This window comes from Aythya ferina (genome assembly GCF_964211825.1).
Source record: "Aythya ferina genome assembly, chromosome: 5".
Taxonomy (NCBI): Eukaryota; Metazoa; Chordata; class Aves; order Anseriformes; family Anatidae; genus Aythya; species Aythya ferina.
In genome coordinates this window covers 12,276,768-12,302,135 of record NC_140301.1, presented here as the reverse complement: position 1 = coordinate 12,302,135, position 25,368 = coordinate 12,276,768, and the positions used below count along the sequence as shown (strand labels likewise).

Here is a 25,368-nt window from a genome sequence, read left to right as displayed (position 1 = left end):
CCTTGTATAAACCTTTCTAAAATAAACGCACAATGTTTCCTAACCCAGTAATACTGACTTCTTCAGAGCTATCAGCTCCAGAATCACCAATGAAGCACCTTGCACTTTGTCAGTGTTTAGATTACACAAACGTTACAGGTATCAAAACCACCCAGTGATCTCAACATGTCTTTCACATTGTGTAGTAATAGCTACAAGGTTACAGCAAAACAACTTTAAAATAGAAAGAGTGAAGAGCCTCTGACTGACCACATGTCCAGGTTTGGGCTAGTTTGCGTAACCACACTTTCTGTTCATAGTCAATCTCCTACAAATCTTTCATATTTTTAAGTGCTTTCAAACTCAAATTATAGGTCCTCCTTGGTCAAAGTGATCTTTTACTCTCTTGCATGTCATGGTCACCCAGGCAGGGTTTCCCACAGTGCAAAGATAGTAACAAAAGCAAAAGCAAAGCCAATCTAGAGGTTAGCACTGGGGGGTGGCTACAGTCCTCCTTTTCTGTCCTCCACCTCCAGTCCTGTGAGCTCACTGACTGATCTCCCTTATCCCAGCACTACTTTACATGGGAAGCTGATTTAAGATGATAAATTATGAAAGAAACCTACAGGCAAAATAATCATCATCATCAAAAAATCTTTGCCTGCTTAGCTCCCTGAACAGGCTCACTGTAGGGGTCAGATGAGGTCCAGTGCAAATGAAGTGATGAGAAATACAGGTTTGGAGGCAGAGTGGAAAAGAGGCTCTTTTGGGCAGCAGATGGCTGCTATTCAAAAAAAAAAAAAAGCCCTGAATTTAAGTTTTACAGCTTCAACTGTCAAAATACATCCAAAAGGTGCCTTAAAAGGAAGCATGCTGTTCACAATTAATACAATGTAGGCACTGGAGAAACAATTAAGTCATTACTCAAAAAGTTAAGCAAATAAAGATATGTTGAGTATAAGATAATAGAGTAAGTTGAAAAGTACTGTACTTTGGTCTCAGGATTCAGTCAAAACACCCATCCCCAGGCTTATGCCTTCACAATAGTGATTTTGCCTCTTTTGCATAAGCTGCAGTGCAGATTTTCTCCCAATGAGTATCCTATTTCCTTCCTGCTGTGACTTTGACAGAGCAAAAATTAAGTGTAACTCCCTCAAACACTGAGTCCCCCACTCAGGCACACTTCTCTCTACAGACAACTCAGCCTCCTGACTGAAAGATCTTTGCCCGGAAAACATAGGATGCAAATCATCTAGAAAAGGGCTGCTTGTGGGTCTCTTACCTTGATTCTGTTGTCTGTTGGACACGACGGAGGAGTGGAGCCATTACACTGAGTTGAACCTGTTTCCTCTCTGTGGGACCTGCCTGATACCTTTGACAGGGGGTAGCCACTTCCATTGGGAATCTTTCCAACTGGTGCTTTGTAATCACAGCCCTAAATTAGCAGAAAACAACTTGTCACTGCCTTTTTGTCCTCAACAAAGAGCACAAATCTAGGTTAGAAATCCAACCTTCAGCCTTAATAGTTTCATTCTTACAACCCAAATCAGTAGCTTTGGTACCCAAATCTAACCATGACAGTGACCAGAAACAAGACAGACTTCAGAGAATGTCACACCTTGTCACATCTGCGTAAGAGCAATGAATTCTCCGAGCATCAGGAGAGGGAAAATAGAAAGATATACAGGGAATCAGAATCAGGCCCCTTTGACGTGAGCAAGGTTCCACTGGGAAGATTAGGGCCTCAATCTGTCAGTCCTGCTGGCAGCTACTGCCCAGAGAAATTCAGTTCCATCTGGGAAAGAGTCTTGTTCTCCCCAGTGCATCAGGATAACTGAATCCCAAGGAGTTATTCTATAGCTGGGATTGTCAGCTTCCAAATAAACTGCTCATCTCAGACTTCAGTCTCTATGTATGAGCTGAAGTTCTTTTCAATTTAATCTCGAGTCAAAACAATGGCTAATTGCTTACCCAGTTCCTGACCTGCTCTTTTCTCTCTCAAAAGGCATGGCACAGAAAGTACTGAACAGCCTATAGGAGAGGTGCTGCTAGGAACCAGGCAGATGGCTTAGGACTAGCCACTGTCTGTCTTGGTGTTACCTCCCGGTTCCTGTTTTGTCAGTGTTGCTTCTTTGCTGCTGGGTGACTCTTGTCTGAATCACTGCACAGCACGACCTGGCCAACTATAAACCCTGCCTACCACGTTAGCAGCTCCATGGAACAAGCACCTGGTTCAGATCACCCCCAAGAGAAGTGGACAGCAAGGAACATCTTCCAAAGAATGCTGGTCTTTGCCCTGACTGAGGACGCACAAGGAGAGTGAGTCCAAATTACTCAGTAGAGCACGTGTCAGCAAACTGTCATCCCCCAGAGGTTATCTGAGGCAGTCTCAAATGCAGAGCACTCCAGCTCCCAGTCCATATAGAAGGGGAGCTCTTTTTTCGCACAAACCACATCAAGAACAAAACCAGCCCAGAGGTGAGAAATCTCAAGCTAAAACCACACAAAGCCTGTAGAACCACGTGTCAAAGTGGCAAAATGCTCCCAAAGGCCTTTGATAAGCTACTCACAGCTCCAGGATCCTTTGCTGAGCCTGCCAGATAGGGCAGATGAGGTGTTTAATACAGTGCTTATGTGCCTGACTCACCAACTGAACACAACAGCACTCCCTCCCCTCTGGCTACTCACTTACCACACCAGGACACTCCTTCTCTTCTTTCTCTAGGAAAATCTTCTCTAGCGTCAGGAAGGTCAGGAAGCCAATAATCACCCAGAGACCCAGAAGCTTCTGCTGCTGAAAGCTCTGCCCTTCTCCTAAGGGACAACAGAAAAAACCTTCGTGTCACTTCCAAGAACAGTGTCTTCCCATATGGGAACCCCACCTGCCCCAGATAGTTTAATCACCAGTCCCAAGACAAAAACCCAAAACAATAGAAACACCTCCTGCAAGGAGTAGAGAGCAACGGTATCTCACAGAAAATTAAGTTAACCTGCTCATTGTTGATCTAAGTAAAAGGTGTCCTCATCTTGAGACACTTAGTGTGAGAGCCCCCACCCCTTTTACTTCAACAGCACAATCCAGAACATTTCTTGACAACACTGGGAACTTCCCGGTGCCCCAGAGGCACGTGAACATTACATCAATAAAAATCCTGCAGCTCTACCTACTGAGCAGCAAGACCCAACATGAAACCTAACATCAGTGGAGCTACAAACTCACCTTCCCATTTCTGCCACACCTGGGCAAGTTATTAAGCCCAAAGCTATAAACTTTCTTTTCAATTACAGCCAAGCTTGTGAGATAATCATCCTTTCAACCCGGCTGCAGAAATGGAGGTTGCAGTGGAAGAACAGAACGATTCTGCACTGGGGCATATACAGGTAATGAAAAATTTTATGCTTCAGGACAACATAAGAAGCAAACAAGCTAGAGCAGGAAGAGAGAGTCATTAGGGAACCACTGCAGGAAGAGGGGAAAAAGGACAGCAGGTAGGAGGTTCTGCTAACAGTACCAAAGCCACAAAAAGGAAGAGAACCACAGGATCAGTAGATCTGTGGAGCATTTCAAATCCCAGGAAGTCTGGGAAACCTACAGCATCCTTTTCACCACTCTTTCATTTTTAGTGATGAAAGAATTTCTTAGCTTCTCAACAGGTGGGATGCAGCAGCACTTGCCTTCTCACATCAGTTTGCCAAAGCAGAAAGATACAACTGCTGCGGGTTTCTACAAGTCTGGCCATCCAAGGGGCAAAGGATACACACCAATACCACAAGCTGCATCCCAACAGTGTTTAGTTTGCTGAAAACACAGGTTTCTGTCACCTGTATTTGTTTCCCTCCCCAGCTCCCCAGACACCATCTTAGTCAATATCTCTACTAACAATCATTTTTTCCATGACTTCTCCCTGAACAAAGATTCAGAGGAGAACACATTTGGGCTCCAGCTGATGAAGTGGAGGGATCCCAGTTAGTTCCAAGAAAAAGGCTCTAGGAGAAGAGCACTGTGATACAGATCTACAGGCAAGATGCACATGATAGGGCAAAAAAACTCCACCTAAGATAGGAGACATGTTCATGTATCATGTACCCGACCACACACAGATTCATAACTTTCCATCAGGTTAAAGAAGTATTCCCTTTCCTTAGGGAAAGGGCAAAGGAAAATCAAAGATTTACAAGAGTCCAAAGCAAGGCAGGAAAAGTTGATAGACAAAAAACCTGTTAGAAGTTACTAAAAAAAAGTAATTATGCTCATCTCAGGAAGCTTCTGATCTTAAAAACTTTGGAGTACAAATAGAAATTATTACACGTTTTTATTCTTCATATACTTTTCCCTAAGCATTTGCTTTTACACATTGTTCAAAGCAGAGTAACAGCCTAGACCAGTTTTTGGGCCAGGGCTGACAGAGTCTGGCTGGTTTTGTATTTTTAGGATGGAACAGACTCAAAAAATGTAGCAGTAGGCACAGCACGAGCTGCTTCTATGCATATAAGGCTTTCATACCTGTTGTTGCACTGCACGTGTAGGCCCAGGCTTCGGGAAGCAGGTGCAGAAACACATTCCCCAGTAGCCCACCAATTGCAAAGCTCAACAACTGCTTCAAACGACGTGATCCAGCTAAAAAAAGAAACAAAAACCTGATTATAACTCAGCTTGAAGCCAAAACATCTCCAGCTGAGTTTCTGCACAAACAGACCTAAATTAGAAGCATCTGCAAACCAAGCTTTCAAAGGAGAGAGCATGGAAGAAATAGCTGGAGTGCAAAAAGAAGCCCTTGTACTGCAAGGCTGGGACAGCTGTGTGTGGGAGGGTCCTGGACCAAGCAGCTCCCCAGGGTGCACAACAAATGCTATTCTGTACGAGTTCCTTCCAGGACTTGCATGTGTTAGAGGATTCCCCATCAAATTGACAGGTAGGCCCTAAAGCACTGCAAATGGAATGCCTGCTCTAGAGGAGATCCTGTTCATCACAGTCACAACCAAGGACCTTCAGAAAGGCTACTGCAGGTAGCAGGCTTACCTTCTGACCGCAGAGCAGCTCCTGTCTCAAAGGGGATCACGAGCAAGGGGAAGACCCCACTCAGCCCCACCATGAACGAGCCGATGAGGGAACAGATCCAGGCATCCAGCCGCTCACTGCTGAACAGGTTTCCCCAGGACTCTGCTTCCTTCTCGCACAGAGGGCCAGAGCTGGCAGCAGCATGACTCCTCGCGAGCTGCTGAGCTTCACAGGCCACGATCAGAAACAAGGAGAACGTCCCATCAAGCAGAAGCTTTTGTTTTGTCATCGCTAAGTGGTCTCAGCCAGGCTGGCCGATCTCTGAAAAGAATAGAGAACAGTTCTGAGTGCATGCTAGAGGCTCTTGCCCACCACCCAGGAGAAAAGGCCTTGGTCACGCCATTCCATCCCTCAGCATCCTATTGCAGGTGGATATCCCGCTACCCCCCATAAGGAAGCATCCGAAATTTTCCCCAATTTCAACACAGTACTAAAGGACACTGCTTATCATCAGGTATGTAAGACTGTGCATGAGACACCTTGCAAACAAGTCTTCCTTCCAGAATCTTCCCTCCAGTGGGCTGGACAAGGACTCCCCAGGCCCAAGACCCGCAGGTAGCTTGTCCTTGCCCTTCAGTTTTCCAAGGCTCCAGAAAAAAATCTTGGCCAGAGATATTACCAGGATCAGTCTTCTCTCTGCCTTTTTGGTGAGCTGCTCTAAGAGCCCTCTCTGGCCCTTTTTACCATGAAATTGGCATGTCAAAATTACAAAACCCAGGGGACATGTGGTTGTGGGAATACTGGGTAGAAAAGGCAACTGAAGAGATGGAATAGCATCTAACAAATCAGGATGCAAGACAGGTAACTAAATGGGAAAGGGAACATAACAGAGGTCCATACAGTCATGACTGGTGTAAACAGTATAAACAGGGATAGATTATTCACCATGTCTACAACCCCACGTACTAACAGCCATCACGTGAAGCCAGTGAGGGTCGGCTTCAAAATGAAAACAAACATGACACCAGCTGGTAACTTGCGTGGCAGCATTTCTCCAAAACCAGTGCAAAATTTTACATGGATTCAACAACAGACAGACCAGACACTAGGAAAATAAATCTATTGATTGCTCACGGTTAGACAGCTCGTGTTAGACGCAGGAAATTCCCTTATCTGAAAGGAGCTGCAGATCGAAAGAGTAGTTGGAAAATATCATATATGCTTGTGCTATTTTTACTCCTTCCTACAAGTCTGCTGGGTTAGATGGACTCTTAGTCAAAGGCAGCACAGCTGTTACTAAGAACTCTTCAGTCTTAAGAGAACTGGAGAGAAAAAGGGCATGTTAGACGTGGAAAATAAAGATAATTACACACTCGTTGGCAAATAGGAAAGGAAAGCAAATGACACAAAGGCTGAAGTACAAATGCCTCCTTCAGTTTCCAGAAGGAGGAGCGAAACGTGGCAAGCAAAATTAATTTGGAAACAGGAGAACAAAGTGGGTTAGAAAAGAATGCCATAACGATTGCAAGGCAGCTGCAGATTGAGAGGAATAATGGCATTCACCTGAAAGCATTTAAGAAACCAGTCACAGTAATCTGAAGCATCTTTGAAATTTACAGAAATATGGGAAGGCCACAGAAGGCTCAAGAAGCATCATGCCTCATCTACCTTCACAAAAAGAAACAAATAAAAGGGGGGTGCGGCTGAAGAAGTTACTGACCGGTAACTTCAATCCTCTGAAAGGTTCTTGATGAATTTAAGTGATCAGTTTGCATTTACCTATAAGATAAGAAAGCGATAAAGACAGCAAAGTATTAAATAACAGCCAAACAGAAAGGGGCCTGAAATTGTCAAGAAAAAAAATCAGGGTGTTGGAACCAATCTAAGGGCTCACTGCAGCGGAAGAGGACAATGTTGACCCTTGTCTCCCCATCCTCTCAGGCAGCCTCCCCTTCCATGCTCACACCCGACTCCATGAGCAAGTGGGTTCAGAGCAAATCAGCAGAGACTTTTTAATCCCCAGAAGCTCTTCCAGTTTCGGTCCCTGAACTAGACCACTGCTGGAGGAAGGCCCAGCTGCAGCAAGCAACCAAGGGGAACAGTAAAGAACAGAACCTGTGAAGGAGGACACCAAGCTCCAAGCACAGTAACCACAGACATTAGAAGTAGGAAGGATGCAAGAAGGAACTGCTGAAGATGCTAGCTTGGCTGGCTGCAAAAGAACCACTGAAACTTTTTGTGGAAAGATAACATCTATTGGAATGTAAGCTACTGACCCATACAAAACCCACCAGTTGTTTCTGGACAAGACAAAAATCCGTTAACATAACAAGTTTAAGCCAGCTCAGTTTTTTGTGGCATCTGATTGCAGTGTTATGATCTGGCTGTGACAACCCTAGACCTACCTATCACATGCTGTCAAACCAACCTCAGCAAAGATGAGCACAAAAGAGCAGACTAATGAAAAAAAAAATCAAATGGATATGACAAAATACTAACTCCAATGTGCCAGGAGGGGGGGAAAAAAAAGGCATACATGACTACATTGATTCAGAAAATAAATCTGAGCCAGCAACACAAGCATGCCACTAAGCAGGCAAATGACATCCCGGGACATACCAACAGCTACACTGTTTGTGTGACACAGAGGCAGTGAATCCATTCTACTCCCCACAAATAAAACTTCAGCCAAAAGACTGTACCCACCTCACACACTGTACTTTATAAAACAGATGTAAAAATAAGAGACGTTCCAGTAGACAGAAACAAAAATACGAGCTTAGAAAGTACAACCTGGAAGAAAAGACTGAAGGACCTGGGTGTGTTTAGTCTAGAAAAGATAAGATTGAAGGGAACAGAACAGTCTGCATACAGCAGAAGTCACAAGGGGGAAAGTGCTCAACTCTTCCACATTGTGGTATCAGCTCAAGTAGTAAGCACAGTTCAACCTGGATATGAAGAAACTAGTTTACATAGTGCCAAAATGCTGACAGACTGGAACAGGTTACCTATGATGCAGAAACATAAAAATAAAAAAAAGAGTAAGCTCCTTATCCAGATGCTCTTTCATTGCAATGACTAGATCCCCTCTTGAAGTCCCTCCCCGCCCTATGCCCCAGACTCCTGCTCTACTGGCAGGACCCTACTGCAAGTGGCAGCTCTTATCGGTTATTATCAGCACAGAGAATACAGAAGGCTGAGTGGCAGAAGTAAGAGACGTTTTCACCTCACAGCACTCCAAGTATCCATTCATCTCCACCACTGAAGTGAACAGGCACAGGGCTGATGCTTGGATTAGACCTTGAAAATGACTGAGAACAGCTTATTTGTGAGGGGTGAAGCCATTCCAGCCCCAAAAAATTAGGATTAATACAACCACCATATCAGTAGGAAGATGCAAGGAATACACGTAGCAAAACAACTGTTCTCCTGCAGCTTGGCAATGACGGAAAGTGGCATAAACAGGCCCCTTCTGTGCCACGGTTGCCACAGAGTTAACAGCTTTTGGGAATTGGTCTGGAAAAGAAATCACCACAACTGATGCAACAGGTCCAATTCTTCCATCTAGTTCTCCCCACTCATAGCCTGTGTCTTCCCCAGAGGACACCTGGAAGGGTCTCCGAGACTGAGTGACCAAAATCCTGGATAGAGGCCGTAGCACACAGGGCAAAGGACATGTCCAGGGCTCTGAAAACAGGCTGCATATCAGGCTTCATTTCCTTTTCCCAGCAACAAAAGGGACCAGGGTTATCCAAAAAGATGGTGGTGAACAATAAAGAGTCACAAGGGGTAGAAAACCAATTCTCCTAATTCAGCTGTGTGTCAGTCAATCTTCTGAGGTTGACAGATCTTTTTTTTCTTGTTAATCACACCAGGGAAAAACAGTACATTTCTTCACCCCATGCTGGCTGACCATCACTACCTCATAGCTCAAGAACATCCCCCAGTCTCAGGCAATGAATTCCTGATGTAAGTAAAACAGCTATGAGGAACTCGGTGCATTATCCAGGACATACACGCACTGATTTTTGTGCTCAGCTAATTATTTAGAACACGCTTCCTGCATATGCTTCTTCACAATATATCATAACTACTTCATATCATAACCACTTGCTCCAAAAAATGCAGGTTTAATTCCATAACCCCTTTGTTTTTCTATCACATTGCTACATGCTCTTCATGAAATGTTAAGTTTACTTCAAGTCTCTGAAATAACACTGGCTACTCCCGAGACATATTTTAAGAGGAAGGAAGGGAGCAATCAGAACATAGTCCTAGGATAAAAAAAGCTCAAGAGAGAAAATAATACCCTGCACCACTACAGTTTCAGAGGATGGAAGATGTCTTTACCTACCCCTAATTTTAGACATCAGCATCTGTTTTAGGTACCCCATAAAGAAATTTCTAAGGAAAGCAATTTTAAGTTCTCAGAGAGATCCACTGCCACTATGAGACATAAGCATAACCACATTTATAAGAGATGTGGTTTTTCCTCAAGAAAAGTATATGTATTTAAGAAAATGCCTAAGAGAAGAATCAGCATTGCATCATTTACTCATCAGTTTTGACACAGATGTCCTTTGCTATCACACCTCCCAACCATGCCAGGAGCAGAACCTGTTCACCAGTACTACCAGCAGGTCCCGGAGCAGAGCACTGAAGTCAGGTCTGCTCTGGCTGGGATTCTGAACTGAAGTAACAGCGAGGTCTTCCCAGCTCAGGAAAAACAAACATGAAAATCTGCCATTTACACACTCCTTAGTGAAAAGAAGGGGGAGACTGAACATCAAGTGAGAAGAGGACGTGCCCTCCTCCTGGGAGGCTCCCACAGCCTCCCCTGCCTCACTGAGCTGGTCTGAGGCTCAGTGAGAAAACAGTCAAAACTTACAATGCCAAGGCAAAAACCTACTGGAAAACAGAAAATAAAACATGTACACGATAAAGATTCCTGCAGCGACCCACCTCCTCCCTTCCTGGACACTGCCTTTTCAGACCACACAGCTTCAGCTCTGTCTCAGCACAATTGCTCGCTGCCACACAATGACATTTCAGATGTTGTTGCGCGAAGGGGAAAAAAAAGATCTTTATAACAGCCGTTATAAACAACTGTTTTCCCTGGAAGCCAGTTGGCTTTAGGAGTTGCAAAAGAGTATTGCATGGAAAAAAAAAAAAAAAAAAAAGTTATTTTTCCAGGGAGGAAGCATTATTTCCAGCCAAAAAAATCCTCCACTAAGCCGCCTCCCTCCATTAGCCCCGTGGAGGGCTCTGAACTCCTCCTGGATGCCTGACCCCGGGGGAGGCACGGCGGGCCTGCAGGCTCTCTGGGCACGCAGTGCCCCCCGGCACGACCCCCCCGTTCCCCATTCCCCTCGCGGCGAAACGCTGCAGGCAGGACTCGTTTCTGCACAGCGTGCAGCTAGAGGCACACAGCGCAGCGGGCACGGCTCTGCCCTCCCCTCCCCTCACCTCACCCGGGAGCTCCCCGTCCCACTCGGGGGGCCCGCAGTTACTTCACCAACTTTCCTCAGCCCGGCCCCTCGGCGGCGAGGCTCCGCGAAATGGCGGCGCCAGCTCCAGCTCCCAGCCGGTCCCCTCAGCGCCCCGCCGGCCCCCCCAGCTCCCCGCCGCCCTCACCGTGCCGCCGCCGCCGCCTCGCCCCGTGCCTCCGCTGCCATCCAGCCGCAGCCCGGCGCCGGCCCGCCCCGCCCGGCCGCCCCCAGTCCCCGCCTCCCCCGGGCCGGCCACGTCGGTCCCGGCCTCCTCGGCACCCGCCGCGGACCCAGCGCCGCGATCGCTTCCGGCCGCCGCCAGCGAGGGGCCGGCGCCGGGCCCGCTTCCTGCGGGGGCCCGGGGGGCTGCCAGTGCCCTGCTGGCGCTGCTAAAAGCGGAGCAGCCCCCTCTAACACTCGAGTTTTTTAAAAAAGATGAAGTCACTTTCGCGAGTACCTGCCGCTGCACGGGGTTCTGTAGCAGGTGGATGCGCTACAGCCTTCCTGGTGGGGATTTGGGTGACAGCAGGGCTCTGGCAACGTAGCCCTGACTGCTAATGGTGAAAATACCCACGGTTCTTACCGAGGTTTGCAGAAACTTCGTGTGCTCAAAAAACTAGGTCAGCAGAGAACAAAGATTTACTTTTATACAAGCCGAACTACCTCAGAGCTATAGTTTCCAATACACTTTCCAAAATACACTAACATACCTTTCGGTTCCACCTCTTACCATTTCCCCTGCGACTCAGGACGCCGTGCTCACTCCAGTTTCCAGCACAAACCCCGTTCCCCTAGGAGACGCTGCTGATGCTGACGTTCCTCCTGTCTGCAGTCTCCCCCCGGTCTCATTACATCACTCCAATGTCACGCCACGGAGCAGAGTTTGGAATTCAGTCGGCCATCAGTGGCCTGCGCTGGCCGGGCTGCTCTCTCTGCAGCCGTGTAACGGGAATACGACCCGACAGGGACACGTTGCGAAGGCAGTTTCCGAAAAGTTTGGTCTTTCTCAGTCAGAAGCAGAAAGTTTATGCTGGGAGCTGAATTCTCAAAGCAAGTTTTCAAAAGGAAAGGATTTGGTTCCGAAGTTGTAGGCTTTGTGGTTGCTGTGTTCCACAGCCGCCTCCCTGTTGCCTGAATAACTGTCATCAGTCCCAGTGGCGCAGTTCCCTGTGCTGACGGATCGTGTCTGTGATTATCACAGTTACAACAAGCAGGCACTTCCTCGGGTAAACCACACCACGCTGAGCACCTGGGACTGTCGGAATCACGAGCGGTATCCCGGGCTCAGTGAAGTAAATGGGTTTGCTTTTGACTTCAGTGGTGCAGGACTTCAAGGCACTGAGTTTCGATTTGTGCCCCACCGCAAGCCAAACAGGGAGAGTTTTGGAGGAAATGTGGACTCAGTAGCTTATGCCATCAAGTGGCAGCTGTACCACACTGCATCCAATGGAGCTTTTTCCCGGTGGGTGGCTGAATTCTTAGCTGTAGTGAAATTTTCAGCAACAGTCTGAAGATCAGTATGGCTCAGAGTCCAGCAGGCTGCGTCCAAAAGTAAAGGTGTAAAAACGTAAAGATGGATTCTGTTAAAACAGCGACGAGGCAACTGGAGCAGGGCGCAGGGACCTTCTCTCGCCTCCCTTGAGCCATGGCACCCACCTCTTCAGCCTGATTCCTCCAAAAGTGACTTTTAGGTTTCTCTGTTCTTTACTAAATGATGTTTTCAGCTGAGGAGAAAAAAAAAAATCAGGTCACTTGTAATTGCAGACTAACAAAATCAGCCACCATACATCCAGTTCTCCTCCTTTTTTACTTGTAACTGATGTTTTTGCCTCTCTAACATCTTTATGTGGGTGTTTCCAGCATTTACACTTGCTTAGGAGCTTTGTGGTCCCTTGTGACCTTCTTGCTGGAGTGGGGCACTGTATTGGTGGAAATAAAGCAATTTTCCTGGGAAAAAAAATAAAAAATAATAATAATAAAGCCACTATAGCTCATGAAGACAAAGCTTGGGTCCCCAAAGGCTGGCATGTTGTGTAACCACAAAAGTGAAGAGATATCAGCAGAGCTTGATCCCTATATTGGGAAATATTTTTACTTACTGAAAAAAAAAATCAGTTACTGATACATATTAGTGAATTAATGACCAATGCTGTGAAAAATTTGATTCTCAAAGTCAACTAAAATGCAACTGCTTGACGTGTTATTGCACAACCAGAAAGAAATGCTAGAATTAGCGTATTGGGTCAAGAACAAGTTTAATTCAATCAAAAAGATACTTTTTTGGTTGGATCACCAATCTAAAAAAAAAAAATAATAAATCAGTTTGGAGCACTCAGGATGAAAAACTGGTGGAATAAATATAAAATAAAAAATGGAAAATCAGTTATTCGCACACGTCTAGTTGGTTCTTGAGATTTCTGGAGTTTGGCAGCTCGAAATTGCTCGGGAGCCGCTCGATACCATGTTGGGAAAAGCAGAAATATTGTTACAGCTGTAATTCTGCAGGGACACCGCATGGAGGTGCCGCCTGCCTTCAAAACGAGCAGGTTGGGCCCGCACCAACTTCCCGTTTCCCTTTCAGGGTTTGAGTTAAAGCGTCTTTCGGTGGGGAAAGAAGGAATTTCAGCAGCATCAGGGCAGAGAAGAAGATACACAGCTGTAGACTGTGTCAGATCACTTACAGAGCTACTGGGCATAAGCAATTAAACCCGAGGGTGATAATACAAGTGCCCTTCAGAATTGCCATTGCAATTCACTGCTCAGAGCAGGCTGGTACCTGGGCTTTGTACACCGTCCGGGCTTGGGAACAAGGCTGGTGTGCCTGTACCACCTCCCCTCTGATGACAAAGAGGAGATGTTGTCAGCCTCACCTCCAGCAGCCCCAGCCCATGGAAGGTGCTCAGCCTCCTCCAGCGCTCTGGGGCTGCGGGAGAATTTCCTATAGCCAGGCCCAGCCTCAGTGGGAGTAAGGCCCCGTGGGTCTTACGGAGATGTCGCAAACATCTGCTCTTGGTCAAGGAGAGGACTCTCAGGAGGTGTTGGGGAGACAGTTGTCTCCTCTAGAAAGACATTTTAGCCCCTGAACTTCCACCATAAGACTTGCTGATGAAGGGACTGGAGTACCTTACTAAACTGACACTTCCTCACACCTGATAGTGCTCTCTGCACTCTGTCCCCAGGACATTTAAAAACATTTTTTTCCCGTTGTTCAGTCAGAAGTTCCCTTTTGAAAACAGGATGGAACCTGAATGGTGTCCTGGTAGTGCAAAGGGAAGGTACCAGAGCCTCAGCAAAATCTCTGGGGAGAGCACATAAAATATCCGACGGGAGCATATGTATAAGACTGGAGGTTAAGTGCTGAGAGATGGGGCATGGGCAAGCAGAGAGACGGAGAGACTGGGAATCTGGATAGGGCAGGAGGATTTTTTAAAGGTCTTCACATTAAGAGTGGTCAGGCACTGGAAGAGGTGGCCAGGGTTGCTGTGGTCTCTCTCGAGGATTTTCAAAGTTCAGCTGGACATGACCTTGAGCAACCTGATGTAAACGTGAAGCTAGCCCTGCTTTGTGTGGGACACTGGACCTACAGAGATCCTTTCCCAACCTCATGTTTTCAACAGTCCTCTGATTCAGAAAAAAAAAAAAAAAAAACAGAATCAAGGGGTAACAAGTGGGAGAGCCCTTTGAGTGTGTGGAAGGACCTGTGAGGCCCTGAGGTCCCACCAGCAGGCATTTTTGCCTGCTATTTGGTGGGAGCCGAATGCAATAATGCTACTGCCTGGAAGTCCTGCTCTGACTCATCCCAGGACACATTTCTGCAAGGCACAGCAGAAAAGGAGAAGTGACTGCTGAGCCCTGAATGGGGGGGAGGGGATCTGGCCCCATGGAAGCTCAGAACAGGGAATTTTAGTCTTACTCATCATATTATTTTTATGTTTGGTTTTTCAGACGTAAACCTCAGTGTTTCTGCCAGCATATTAACTCTGTGTGCACCACAAGTTTGTCCACTAGCCCGAGTGACTCCTGTAAGCCTGCTTCCACATACAGATGCACAACTTCCAGCTGGGAGCTCCATCTGACCCACTGCAGTTTACTATTGCTAGTAAGGAACAGAGGGAGTGACAGGTGAGGGCGACTTAACCTGGGCAGACTTCAGTGTTGTGTTGGAGAAAAAAGGAAAATGATGGGCCTGGTCTGGGTAAGATACAGCCAGAGCCAGATGAGTGAAACGTGGCAGATGTAGCAAAGAAGATTTATGGAAGTTCACTGAGATCCATCCTGAAACAGTACTCTACGTAGTATTAACAAATGTAGGCGAGAAAAGGAAGGGATACCTTGTATACAGCAAATAGTGCTGGAATAGCAGAAGCTGGACTTCTAGCAGAAGAGCAGTATGGGTTGTGCCTTACTAAGGTTTCAGACTTAAATAATAAGGCTGCAATATCGCCCTGCCAAGCAGGGTATCAGCATGTGTGTGTTACACAGTCTTTATCTTATATCTAGAAGTAGTTAATGCTGGGTTCTGACCAAGAGGAGGGGGTTCTTACCTTCTTCAATGTTCAGTAATGAAAATCGCTGCACCCTGATTTCTGCAATGTAACACACATTCTTCATGAATACAGGGTACAGCCCCAACCATGGCTCCTGCCCTTCAGTTGACAGAGGGGAGGCTGGAGCCCTGTGTAGGTGTTTCAGTATCAGTGTTTCAGATATACAAATGCGACATAACCAAGATTCACACTTTCATTCTCTGCATAGAGTGAGATGGACATCCCTCCCCAATGTGGTCTGTATTTTGAATTCCAGTGCCAAGATTCGCACTCTCAGCTATTGCAAGTAGTGAGACCTATGCTGTCACTCACTGAGTGCTGCCAGCTCCAGAGTGGACAGTGTCATACCCCCTTTAAATGGTGTAGCAATTGTTTGTCAGGGTTGTAAGATTTGTGCTTACATTCTACAATGTGGCATGCAGAACAGGTTAAATATCAGGGGTCTATAATGAAAAGATGCATGGAGTGCAAAAGGAAGCCCAAAGCAGAAATGGTGTGATTCCGGATAACACCCACCTCAAGCCAGCAGAGCCAGAATTAAATTATCCAACTTTTTAAAAGCAGGAGGATCTGTCACTTGTATTCACCACTCAAATTCTAAGTCCAAGTATTCTTGTCCACTCCAGTTTTCTTCCTATGAGGAGCCTACAACTATACAATTGTTTATAGTCAGTGGTTTACAGTTTTCTTCCAGACTCTTGGTGAATTTACAGTCTCCCTTTGGGTAAAATACAAAACTTCACAGTCGGCTGCTGCAAACAGTTCTCTAAGAAGATCAAGGAGAGCATCTCTTGCCGTGTTCGAATTTGACATGCTGCATTATGGAATACATTCTCAAAGGCGGAAGAAAACTTTAAGATCAGGGTTTTTCCATTTCTGTTTGTCTATAGTGACAGAGGCTGTATAAAGCTGGCAGTAAACTAGGTGCCACTGATAGCAAAGTTCATCTGGGGTACCTGAAAGTAGGTGGGGGAAGCCCTTTTTTTTTTTCTTCTCCAGCTGGCAAAGAAGCCCAGAACTGGTGCAATAGTGGGAGTGCCACAGGCAAGACTGAAATAGTAGCAGGCATTATTATGGAGGAGGATTCAGAACAAGAACAGCAAAGAGAATGGCCACTGAAGCTCAGCTGGCGTTCATTGTCACACAGTCATCGGAGAAGCTTGAAGTAGTGTTTAAATAGAGCAACTTACATGCAACATCCAATGTAAGCAATCCAATACAAAGCAATGTTTTCCTGGTGCTATGGGTCAGTGATGAAATGTTGCACGGAAAAGTAAATTTAGATCTCAAGCGGAATGATTAGAATAAGGAACCAAGTAGCCTGGGGCAAGAAGGGCTATATAGGGATGGATTCAAAGTAAGTCTTAGCAGGAGACAATGAGGAGTCAACCATGGCATCTCAAAGATGAGGTCTAGGAAGCTGATCTTAAGGTAGTTTGCTGTGGACAGTATCAGATGCAATAGCAATAGAGAAAAGATAGCTGAGAAAAGTGATACAGTACTGCCAATTTTCTTTTTTTTTTTTTTTTTTTCCCTTCACACACTACATGTTTTGAATTTTATCTTTTGTTTTGTGTTCTCAGAAGCCATAACTCTTGGCACATTGAGAGTCCCTGTGGAACCTCAGTTTCTCTTTCTTTCATAAGCTTTCTGTCTTCATCTTAGGGCAGCTTGAAATATTTGAAAACATGGAACTGACAAAACCAAAAAATCTGAATAAAGAAAGAGATCTCCATATTAATACTGGAAGGATCTAAAGATGTTTCAATGAACCACGATTTTTATTTTCATCCTGTATGTTTGAGCTTCACAGATCTTGCACCATCAGAAGTGGGGTATGCTCTGGACAGTAAACAGCACAGCTTTTCCAGGACAAGCAGTCACATACACCGAGCAAATTTGTCTGCTGGCTGGCAGAGCCAGTGGCCCCACAAAGATCACAGATCCTGAGTGTGAAAGCTTTGAAAGCTTATCAACCTCCCTCATTTCTTGCTATTGCCATTCTTCTCGGCAGTCTGGGGCTTTGCTCCCCTAATGCTGGGCTTGTCCTACACAGCTGCCCACCCCTGATAACACAGCTGAGGAGCCCAGAGGAAGTTGTACAAGATGCTTTTGTCAACACTCCTTCCCACACAGACCATCTCCTGTCTCCTTTGTTACTGTAAATTGACATCAGAGCTGCTGAATCATGATATGGGAGTCACAAAAATGTTATTTATGCTGAAGAACCAAGGCCCCCTCCCTCTCATTGTTTCCTGCTTGTGTCAAAATGGAGCCACTGATTTTTGTTCTAGCTCCTCCTGTGCTGGTGCTCTGGGTGAAGCAAGATTTGATGCTGTCCTGTACTGGCCTGCTAAAAGACAGCCTTGCTGAGCAGACACTGTCTGGACAGTTCACTGTGAAAAGCCACTTGGAACCAGTGTCTAAGACATTTGCCTACAAGGTCAGAGCCCCAAGGGAATTTTTCAGATGATACACTGCACATTTGAAAAGCTGGCCTCCCACACAGAGGACTTACTTGCACTGCAAAAATGTTTTGTTAGGGTGCTTAGTTACAACAGGCTTTATTCCTAAGCTTATAGATGGAGATGAAGTGTGGTTTGCTTTTACAGTGCTGTAACTGGACTCCTAATGAACTGCTTTGAGAGGTTATGTAGAAAGGGAAGCATGGGCTAGGATTTGGAAAGCATTCGACAACACAGAAAGAAGAACATAGGCGAGAGCAGAGAGAGGCAGGGGGAGCCACGGCTATAGTCAGGGAGTCATTGATGGTCGGAGAGAAGTTACAGAGAAATATTCAGAATACGCAAAGAACAAGGCTAAGTTATGTCGAAGAGGAAGTCTGAGAGGCCTGGCAAAAGACAAGGAAAGAGATTATTATCAAGCTATCCAAAAACTTCAGCATTTTCTGCATATAAAGTCATAAACATATAACATTTTTATGTGCAGATAAATGCTTTTTGGACTCATATTTCCATACCCCAGTGGGGTATAACTTCCCTATTTTAATACATAGACTCCCTATAGGATGGCTAAAGTATATAGGGAAAACTTCCAGACTTTTACTGCCTAAGTAAATTTATCAAGAAAAGACACCTATGGATCTTTTGCATAAATTCAATTTAAAACTGTGACATCACTTTAAAAAATCTGGGAAAAATCACAGATGAAAAGAGCTAAAGTTGTAATCTCTTTCACTGGAATACTGTTCCTCTGCTATTCTTTTCCAAATTCTTATTTTACAACTAGCCAACAAAAAAGACAAAGCTGTAGTCAAAAAGAAAATGTGGAAAAGCAATAAAGATTTCAGTTCTTCATTAACTGACAGTCTTCCCTACTATGACTCACCCTAGGGTTATCAAAATATGTAATAAATTCAAAATAACAAACCACTCCAGAATTATGAAATGATGTTTTTGACACAACATTGATTCTCAACACATTACCAAAGTGTTATTGCTGCTATTGTTGTTTTAGCAATGGTGAGAATAGCTTCAAGATGAAATGATACCTGTGCCAGAAAAATCTTGTAACCTAACTTGAAATCAAATGTCACAGGCAAATGACAGAAACTCTAGAAGAAATTACTGGAGACAAAAAGAAGATAAATTTTAAAAATACAGCTAGTCACTTATATTATCTGTGTGACCTAAGTCATGTGAAAAATGTCTTTGTTAACAACAAATTAAATAATCTCTTTTGTTCAGGCTGACTGTCATTGTTTGGCTCATAGCACACTAAAATACAGCACAGAATTAAAATACTTATTTATTACTAAATGTTAGTTAAAACCAGACCTTAAACTCTTCATAAAATTTCTTATCCTGTGCTTTATTTGTCTTGCAGTTTCAAGCATATCCATCCCAGTTCTGTTGAGTAAATATTCTTTTGTGCCACTACAATACGAAGGTTATGGAACTGGGCTATAATGTCATAGTCTGTTGAACCTCCTTTGGGAGTCTTCAGCACATGCTTAGTAAAGACAACACTGCTTTTGGCACCGTATTTCCATTAAATGGAGGGGAGATTCAAGAAGGAGTGGGTGATTCATGTCCCCTAACTGATAAGAGATGAGTGACAGCATTGACAACCAAAGGAAATCTTTCCTTTTTTTTTTTTTTTTTTTTTTTTTTTTTTCCCCCACAGACATGTATGGATTTTAAGCTCTGCAGTACAGTTTCAGCTGACTCCTTGCTTTGTGATAGTAGCATTTTGGGCTTATATTGCATTTTTTATCATCAGACTGCAAAACATTCACTTCTTCTTTAGAAACAGTATTTTATTTCAAAAAATGGCACTGAACACGTATTCCCACCACCACCAATAACTGACAGGGAAAATAAAGGCACAGAGAATGCAAGTGTCCTGTTCATAAGCCGAGGAGCCAGTAAATTAATCCAGTATCCTAGATTACAAACAAGACCCCAAGGCAAAGGTAAAGGCAAAGCAAAACTTGGGGGTTTTGGATGGTGATATTGGAAGCAGCAGATTAGTCACCTTTCATGTTTGGGAGGAGTTATTTATAGCTCTTTGTTTTCCACTTGGTTTGCTGTGGGACTCTGACAGAAAACACATGGTTTTCTGTGTTTGGCAGGATGAGGAAGATGACAGACTAGGTTTAAGAGCCAGACAAAACTACAGATCTCTTATTTTGCCAATGCAAAATAATAGTTTTCCAGCTAAGGGTCTTCAAAAAAAGGGGGGACAAGGGACAACCCACAATCCATCAAGTATCCTTAGTAGTTTGCAATAGGGTAAAAGTTTTAATTTTGGATAGAATATTTTTGGACACTGAATGGCCATTAGATTTATCCAGCTATATACGGAATATTTATTTTGGGTCTTATCATTGGAAATAATTTGAAATTGGTCAGTTTATCAGCAGGAAATCAGGATGACCCAAGTGCAGGCTTGCCACACAATCTCTACAATTTGAGCTTGTGTTTCATCAACCATGTAATACTCTCAATTCTTAAGGGACTAAGAGGATAAGCAGATGGTCTACAAAGCAAAACTATAATATTTGAGGCTTGATGGGAGATCCGCACTTTGGCCAAGAGGCGTGTACAGTCTTGCCTGCTATTTATTTTCTCTAACATTTAAGACACACATCCACCATTCAACAAATTGGCTGCAAAACAGCTGTTCCTAGTCATCACCTGCCCACCCTAGGAACAACAAAAGAACAATCAGTATTTGGATAATACAGAACAAAATAGTAGTTTGACAAGTTTCTCAAATACAGAGCATAGTTCTGTTCCTGTTGCATGATGGACACAAGAAAAGGTGAGGCAGGGACTGAGCTCTGAAAAGGCTTTTTCCCTGAGAGGCTGTTAAAGAAGCACAAAATCTGAAAATCACTCATATCTGACACGAAGGAGCTGAGCTGCTTTTTGCAAAGTCTTCTAAAGGGGGCTGGCCCTGCTAAGAGGAGAGGAGATGGTCTCAATGCACTAATGGTTCTTTCCATCCAAATTTCCTGTGTGTGTCACAGCTGCCGGTCTGTGCAGCTGTCTCAGTGCGTTGATTTTTTTTTCTTTTTTCTTTTTGTCTACCCCATCTCATGCTTTTAAATGGCTTTTAATTTTATTTTGCAGATTAGGGAGATAAAGAGTAAGAAATACTACTTCAATTTCTGTAACACATTGAGCATGAAACCCTCAACAAGCAAATATCTGTTGTGTTGGTTAGTGATTAGGGAGATAAAGAGTAAGAAATACTACTTCAATTTCTGTAACACACTGAGCATGAAACTCTCAACAAGCAAATATCTGTTGTGTTGGTTAGTAATTCAACAGTAATTCAACAGTAAACACTAATGCATTCTTACTCAGGTAGACTTTTATCCTTGGGCTTTAAGTTTTCCTTTGTTTCCTGCTTGTTTTTCAGGCACATACGACCAGGGACTTATCTCCTGCCAAAGGCTTTAGAAGGCCTCGCTCTTCATGAACTGCAGTAAGCACCACTCTTCCTGCTGTAGAGATGACTTGCAGGAAGTGCACAAAAGAGCACAATCAGTTTCCCTACTTATCTGTAGGGTTCAACAAATTTCAGATCAAGAGGAGGATGATGTGACCTTTTAGTGATGGAGCCTTATGGGAGCTAGCACTACCCTCCAGTTACCATGACTATATCCCCCTGGGGCACCGGGTAGCACTGGTGTTAGTCATGGGTGCCTTCCAGCAGACCAAAGCAGGTGTTATTACCCCAATTCCTTCAGATTTCTCTCATTTCATTCAGTAGTTGTTAGTCATATTCACTGCTCATCACCTACAGGTGAAGGTAGCAGCTCAAGACAAAAAGAAAGGGCAGATGAAGAGCCCAGGCACAGCATGCCAAAGCTCACAGACAGCAGCATGCAGTGGTTTGGCACTGGTTTGTAGGAGCATTGCTCCATAATTGTCAGTCCTTGTGCTGTCCACCCATCTGGTGTTCATGTCATCTGCTTTTTCCCCTTCCATTCTATGGGCAAATAGACCTCAGCTGCTGAGTGTTGCTTCAATGTAAAATAACACGTGGTGCTTGTGGTGTGGGAAGGAAGCTGGCTGTGAGAGATAAAAGTTGAGGTTAGGAGCAGACCGACTGTTACGCTCCTGGGGCTTTGCTGCTCTTTGTATAACCTTGGTGTGGCTTAGTGATACAAATCAGCACTACCTATTCTGATAAAATCCATCCACCAGAGGCAAGAAGCAGCCCTACCTCCATTTCATTTTGGAGTTATTGCTGCCCTGGTATTCCAAAGGGTCTGGATGGGTCAAAGGTTAGTTTTCCATTGTATTACTTACAGAGAGTGACCAAGTTTGCGTAGGGCTTAGAGACTTAGGAAAGAAACTGGAGAAGAAATATATCAGAGGAGCTACAAGAAACAAAAGCCTTCTGGGAAATTCCAAGATTGCCACAGAATAGAAGTGTCACTGAGCATGTTTTTGCAAAACTACCATCTTCTCCTTCCTTCCCTCAAGGACTAGCGCAACTCACTTCGAAAGAGAAAGAATCAGACAGCAATGAGCAGTTCACCCAGCTGTCCTGCTCTGCAAAGCTCCACTGCTCTACTTCACCCAAACCAGTAGGCAGGCAGAAATGCAAAATCATGCCATTTGCGACATACAGAAACAAAGCTCCATGTTTGCATGGGTGGGGGAGAGATACAGTCAAGCTTATCACCAACTACGACAAATGCAGGGTAGAAATGGTCTGGTTACTTTAACTTTTTCTTTTCCCCTCCAAGCAAGACTTCTATGATTCTAATTGATTTTCTTCCTAGGAAATGTAAATCCTAAATGAAGCCCAGCTTCTTTGTGCATAGTCAAAGAGACTGAGACTTTTTTGAAGGCTAAAGACTGAAACTAATGGTTCTGGAAGATGCCGCAACAAAATCAATCTCTAACTCTTCAGTGGTAAATAATAAGAAAAATACAAAAGACAGGAAGGAGTGAGAAAAAAAAAAAAAAAAAAAAAAAAAGAACAACAGAGAATATCTGAGCTAATCTCCTCAAAGTGGTCTTTAACCAATTGTAAAAAAGATTTTCTACCTGATCTTCTGAAGCTTTATGCAGTACAGAAAATTGGTATGTTCCTGAAGGTATAGAATAAGCAAGTGTGGGTTTATCAAGCACCTCTATGGCAGCTTCAGCCATTTCCTCAGCAAAGCCCAGAGCAGAACAAACATTGTCCTTGGGCAACCTTGTCCGATCATTCTGTCATCTGATTCAGACTCAAGCTGTCTGCTCGAAGGGAAAAATTACTGTAAACATCTGTATAATTGAAATCTGGGAACAAGAATAATTTTAAATAGGGCTAAAAGTGCTAAAATGTTCACAAAGAAGGGAAACAAATATCTGTTCTTCCTTTGAATTCAGCTCTATGCTGACCATAGCTCTAGCTCTGTCGCATAATTCCTGGCATAAGGAAATCACTCCCTCTCAGTAAATTTGGAGGAAACGGAATGGAATTGGTATGTAGAAACCCTCTGTCATTCAAAAGACATAATTTGCAGATTTTAGATACAGATTTTGTTAAGGTAAAGCCAAAGCATTTGCTTTAAGCAATAAAAAGGTAAAGAAAGAAATCAAAACAAATTGTTCTGAATTAAGAAATTTATGTCATAGAGTGGCTAGTGGAGAAATGATACTTTCTGTTGCTATGCATTTCTGATCCTTACCTGAGGATCATCTTCTATTGTCTCGGCAGCAACAGCTGAAAGAAAAGCTAGAGGAGCAAGCTCAGTGACTACCCAGGCAGAGTCATAGGCAGGAGAGATTATAGCAGCACGGCAGTCTGAAAAAGTTCTTTCTGAGGAAATATTAAGAAAGAACTGAAAGAAACAGACTCAAATGTAACTAGCTTAGCCTCTTTCAGGGCAGATTTGGGTCTTAAAGAACACTGATTATGTCCACGTTTGAAAGACTGCTTTCCATTTTCAAAGCTTTACCCACATGACAAAGTTTAACACAAGTTACATGTATGCCTTCGTTCACTGAGGGAGATTTTTCTATCCTTAAAGGCAATTTTGTACCTGCTTAACTTGCAAAGTGTTGTGTTAAATCCAACCAATCAATGCTGTCTCTACTGAGAGGCCCCAAAGAAGTCTGACTACAGCAACCTCATAGCTTCCTAAACACTTAGAAGTCGCTAGTCCTGAACACTTTTCGAATACATTTGCATAAAATGTACCCATTACCTTCTATTTCTTGCCTCACACATTCGATTATTTTCATACTGCATATTAAACCACTAATAAGGTACACTAATAAGGTACAAATTTCAGACAGCATGATCTAGTCTAACAAGTCTTAAACAAACTTTGAGAGGACTAAAATCCACGGTGTCCCTCTTCATCTACATTGCATGTTAGTGTAATGAAAAATGAATGATAATTTGTGATTTTTTCCTCTCAGAACTTAAATTTTTATCTGCTGAAGTTAATAATACTCACTTTGGACAGGCCAAAAAGAGAAAAACAGTCTCCATAAATGTTAAGCTAGACTAGAAACAGGTTGAGATAAATACATGTATCAGGCCTCTGAAAAACATCTGGAAGAAAGCTGGGAGTTGTGGTCAAAGTTTAATTAAGTAACCGGCAAAGAACTGCTGGAATAGTTTATTTTTGAATGGTTCCTTTCCAGAATGGATATTCACATCAGCAGGCACAATAAGGATCTCCTCCATCCTCAGCACAGGCTATTTTTTTTTTTACATTTACATGGAGCCCCAGAAGTCATGACATGGAGTCCCAGAAGTCCAATTTCAAGTGTATGCACAATATCCCCAAAGGGACAGAATTTGATGTAGACCCCAGATTTTAAGTGTGCTAGTTACTTTTCTGTGAGGATGCAGAGTAATAAGATACATCTTGGAGCTAAAGGATGTGCTAGTTTGCCCACATAAAAATAATTAATTAACACCTCCATGGATAATTTGTGACAAGTGTGTGTGAACTGGAAGATTTTACCAGACACAAAAAAAGTGGCCAGTAATACTTGCTAGGATAAGACATAATTTTTGTCTAGTTTGCCACCAAGAGAAAAAGATAACTATCCTAGTTATCAGGAGAAAAGAACACAGCAGTATTATGTCCAGTAAATGTCATGATTTATGAATATTTGTAGAACTCTCAAAATAGCCAACAGACAGAATAACCATCAGGAAGAGAGATGTTAGATCAAAATGAAGAGAATATGGACGTATTAATATTGGAACTAAGCATGTTGCTAATCTCTGTGCACACTTGAAATGAAAATGCATTTCATGGCAGGAAAAAAAGAACAGTTATGAGCTTTAGAAAAATTCCGAAGCGTGTGCTGTTAAGAGAGTTAACGTAATGAGGGGAGTTACAAGACAAACTGAAGTTGCCCGCTGAATGACTGTGCAAAACGGAAACAATCTGTATACAATGAGTTACTTCAAAATGAACTATTATTATGTTTTCTCCTCAGATTAAGTATTTTCAAAAGTAAGCTGTGCTAAAAGTAAAAAAAAATCCATTCTAAAGCAATCTGGAGAGCAGAAATCCAGAAAGAAAAGTCCCCATAGAAATGGAAGCAGGTAAAATATTTAATTTATTTTTGCTAGAGCTGCATTTCCATTCACCATAGAATAAGATCAATTAAAAGGTGGCAGACAAGAAAGACATTTGGGAGCTAACACTAACAAAGAGATATAAGCATTTATCCACTCTGCTAAATAGGATATTTGTCTCTAACAAGAAAGTAAGCCTGCTTAAAGATCTGTGTGTAAATTTGCTGCTTGAGTAAAACCAAGCCAACTTCCTAGGGATATTTCTCTAATGTTCTGATGACACTGCCTTCAAATCTACATTCACTTTCTGTGTAGGTTTTTCAGCACTTCTGCAATA

The 25,368-nt window shown here is 43.6% G+C and overlaps 1 protein-coding gene across 9 annotated transcripts in view; it reads right to left on the bottom strand.

The window, feature by feature from the left end:
• The window catches only part of SLC39A13 (solute carrier family 39 member 13), a 142,201-nt gene that overhangs the window by 9,425 nt on the left and 107,408 nt on the right, over positions 1 to 25,368 (bottom strand). Inside the window, exons 6-11 of one of the 9 annotated variants that reach the window (XM_084522103.1) lie at positions 11,178 to 12,191; positions 6,699 to 6,757; positions 5,000 to 5,299; positions 4,484 to 4,597; positions 2,672 to 2,793; positions 1,262 to 1,414 (exon numbers count right to left, since the gene is read on the bottom strand). In XM_084522103.1, the coding sequence (XP_084378229.1) occupies positions 1,262 to 1,414; positions 2,672 to 2,793; positions 4,484 to 4,597; positions 5,000 to 5,267 (657 nt within the window). In that variant the 5' untranslated portion in view covers positions 5,268 to 5,299; positions 6,699 to 6,757; positions 11,178 to 12,191. Of the gene's footprint in view, positions 1 to 1,261; positions 1,415 to 2,671; positions 2,794 to 4,483; positions 4,598 to 4,999; positions 5,300 to 6,112; positions 6,614 to 6,698; positions 6,758 to 9,940; positions 10,088 to 10,444; positions 10,549 to 10,612; positions 10,711 to 11,177; positions 12,192 to 25,368 lie in introns of those variants that run through there. The other 8 variants (XM_084522109.1, XM_084522104.1, XM_084522102.1 and 5 more) reach the window with 8 other exon arrangements.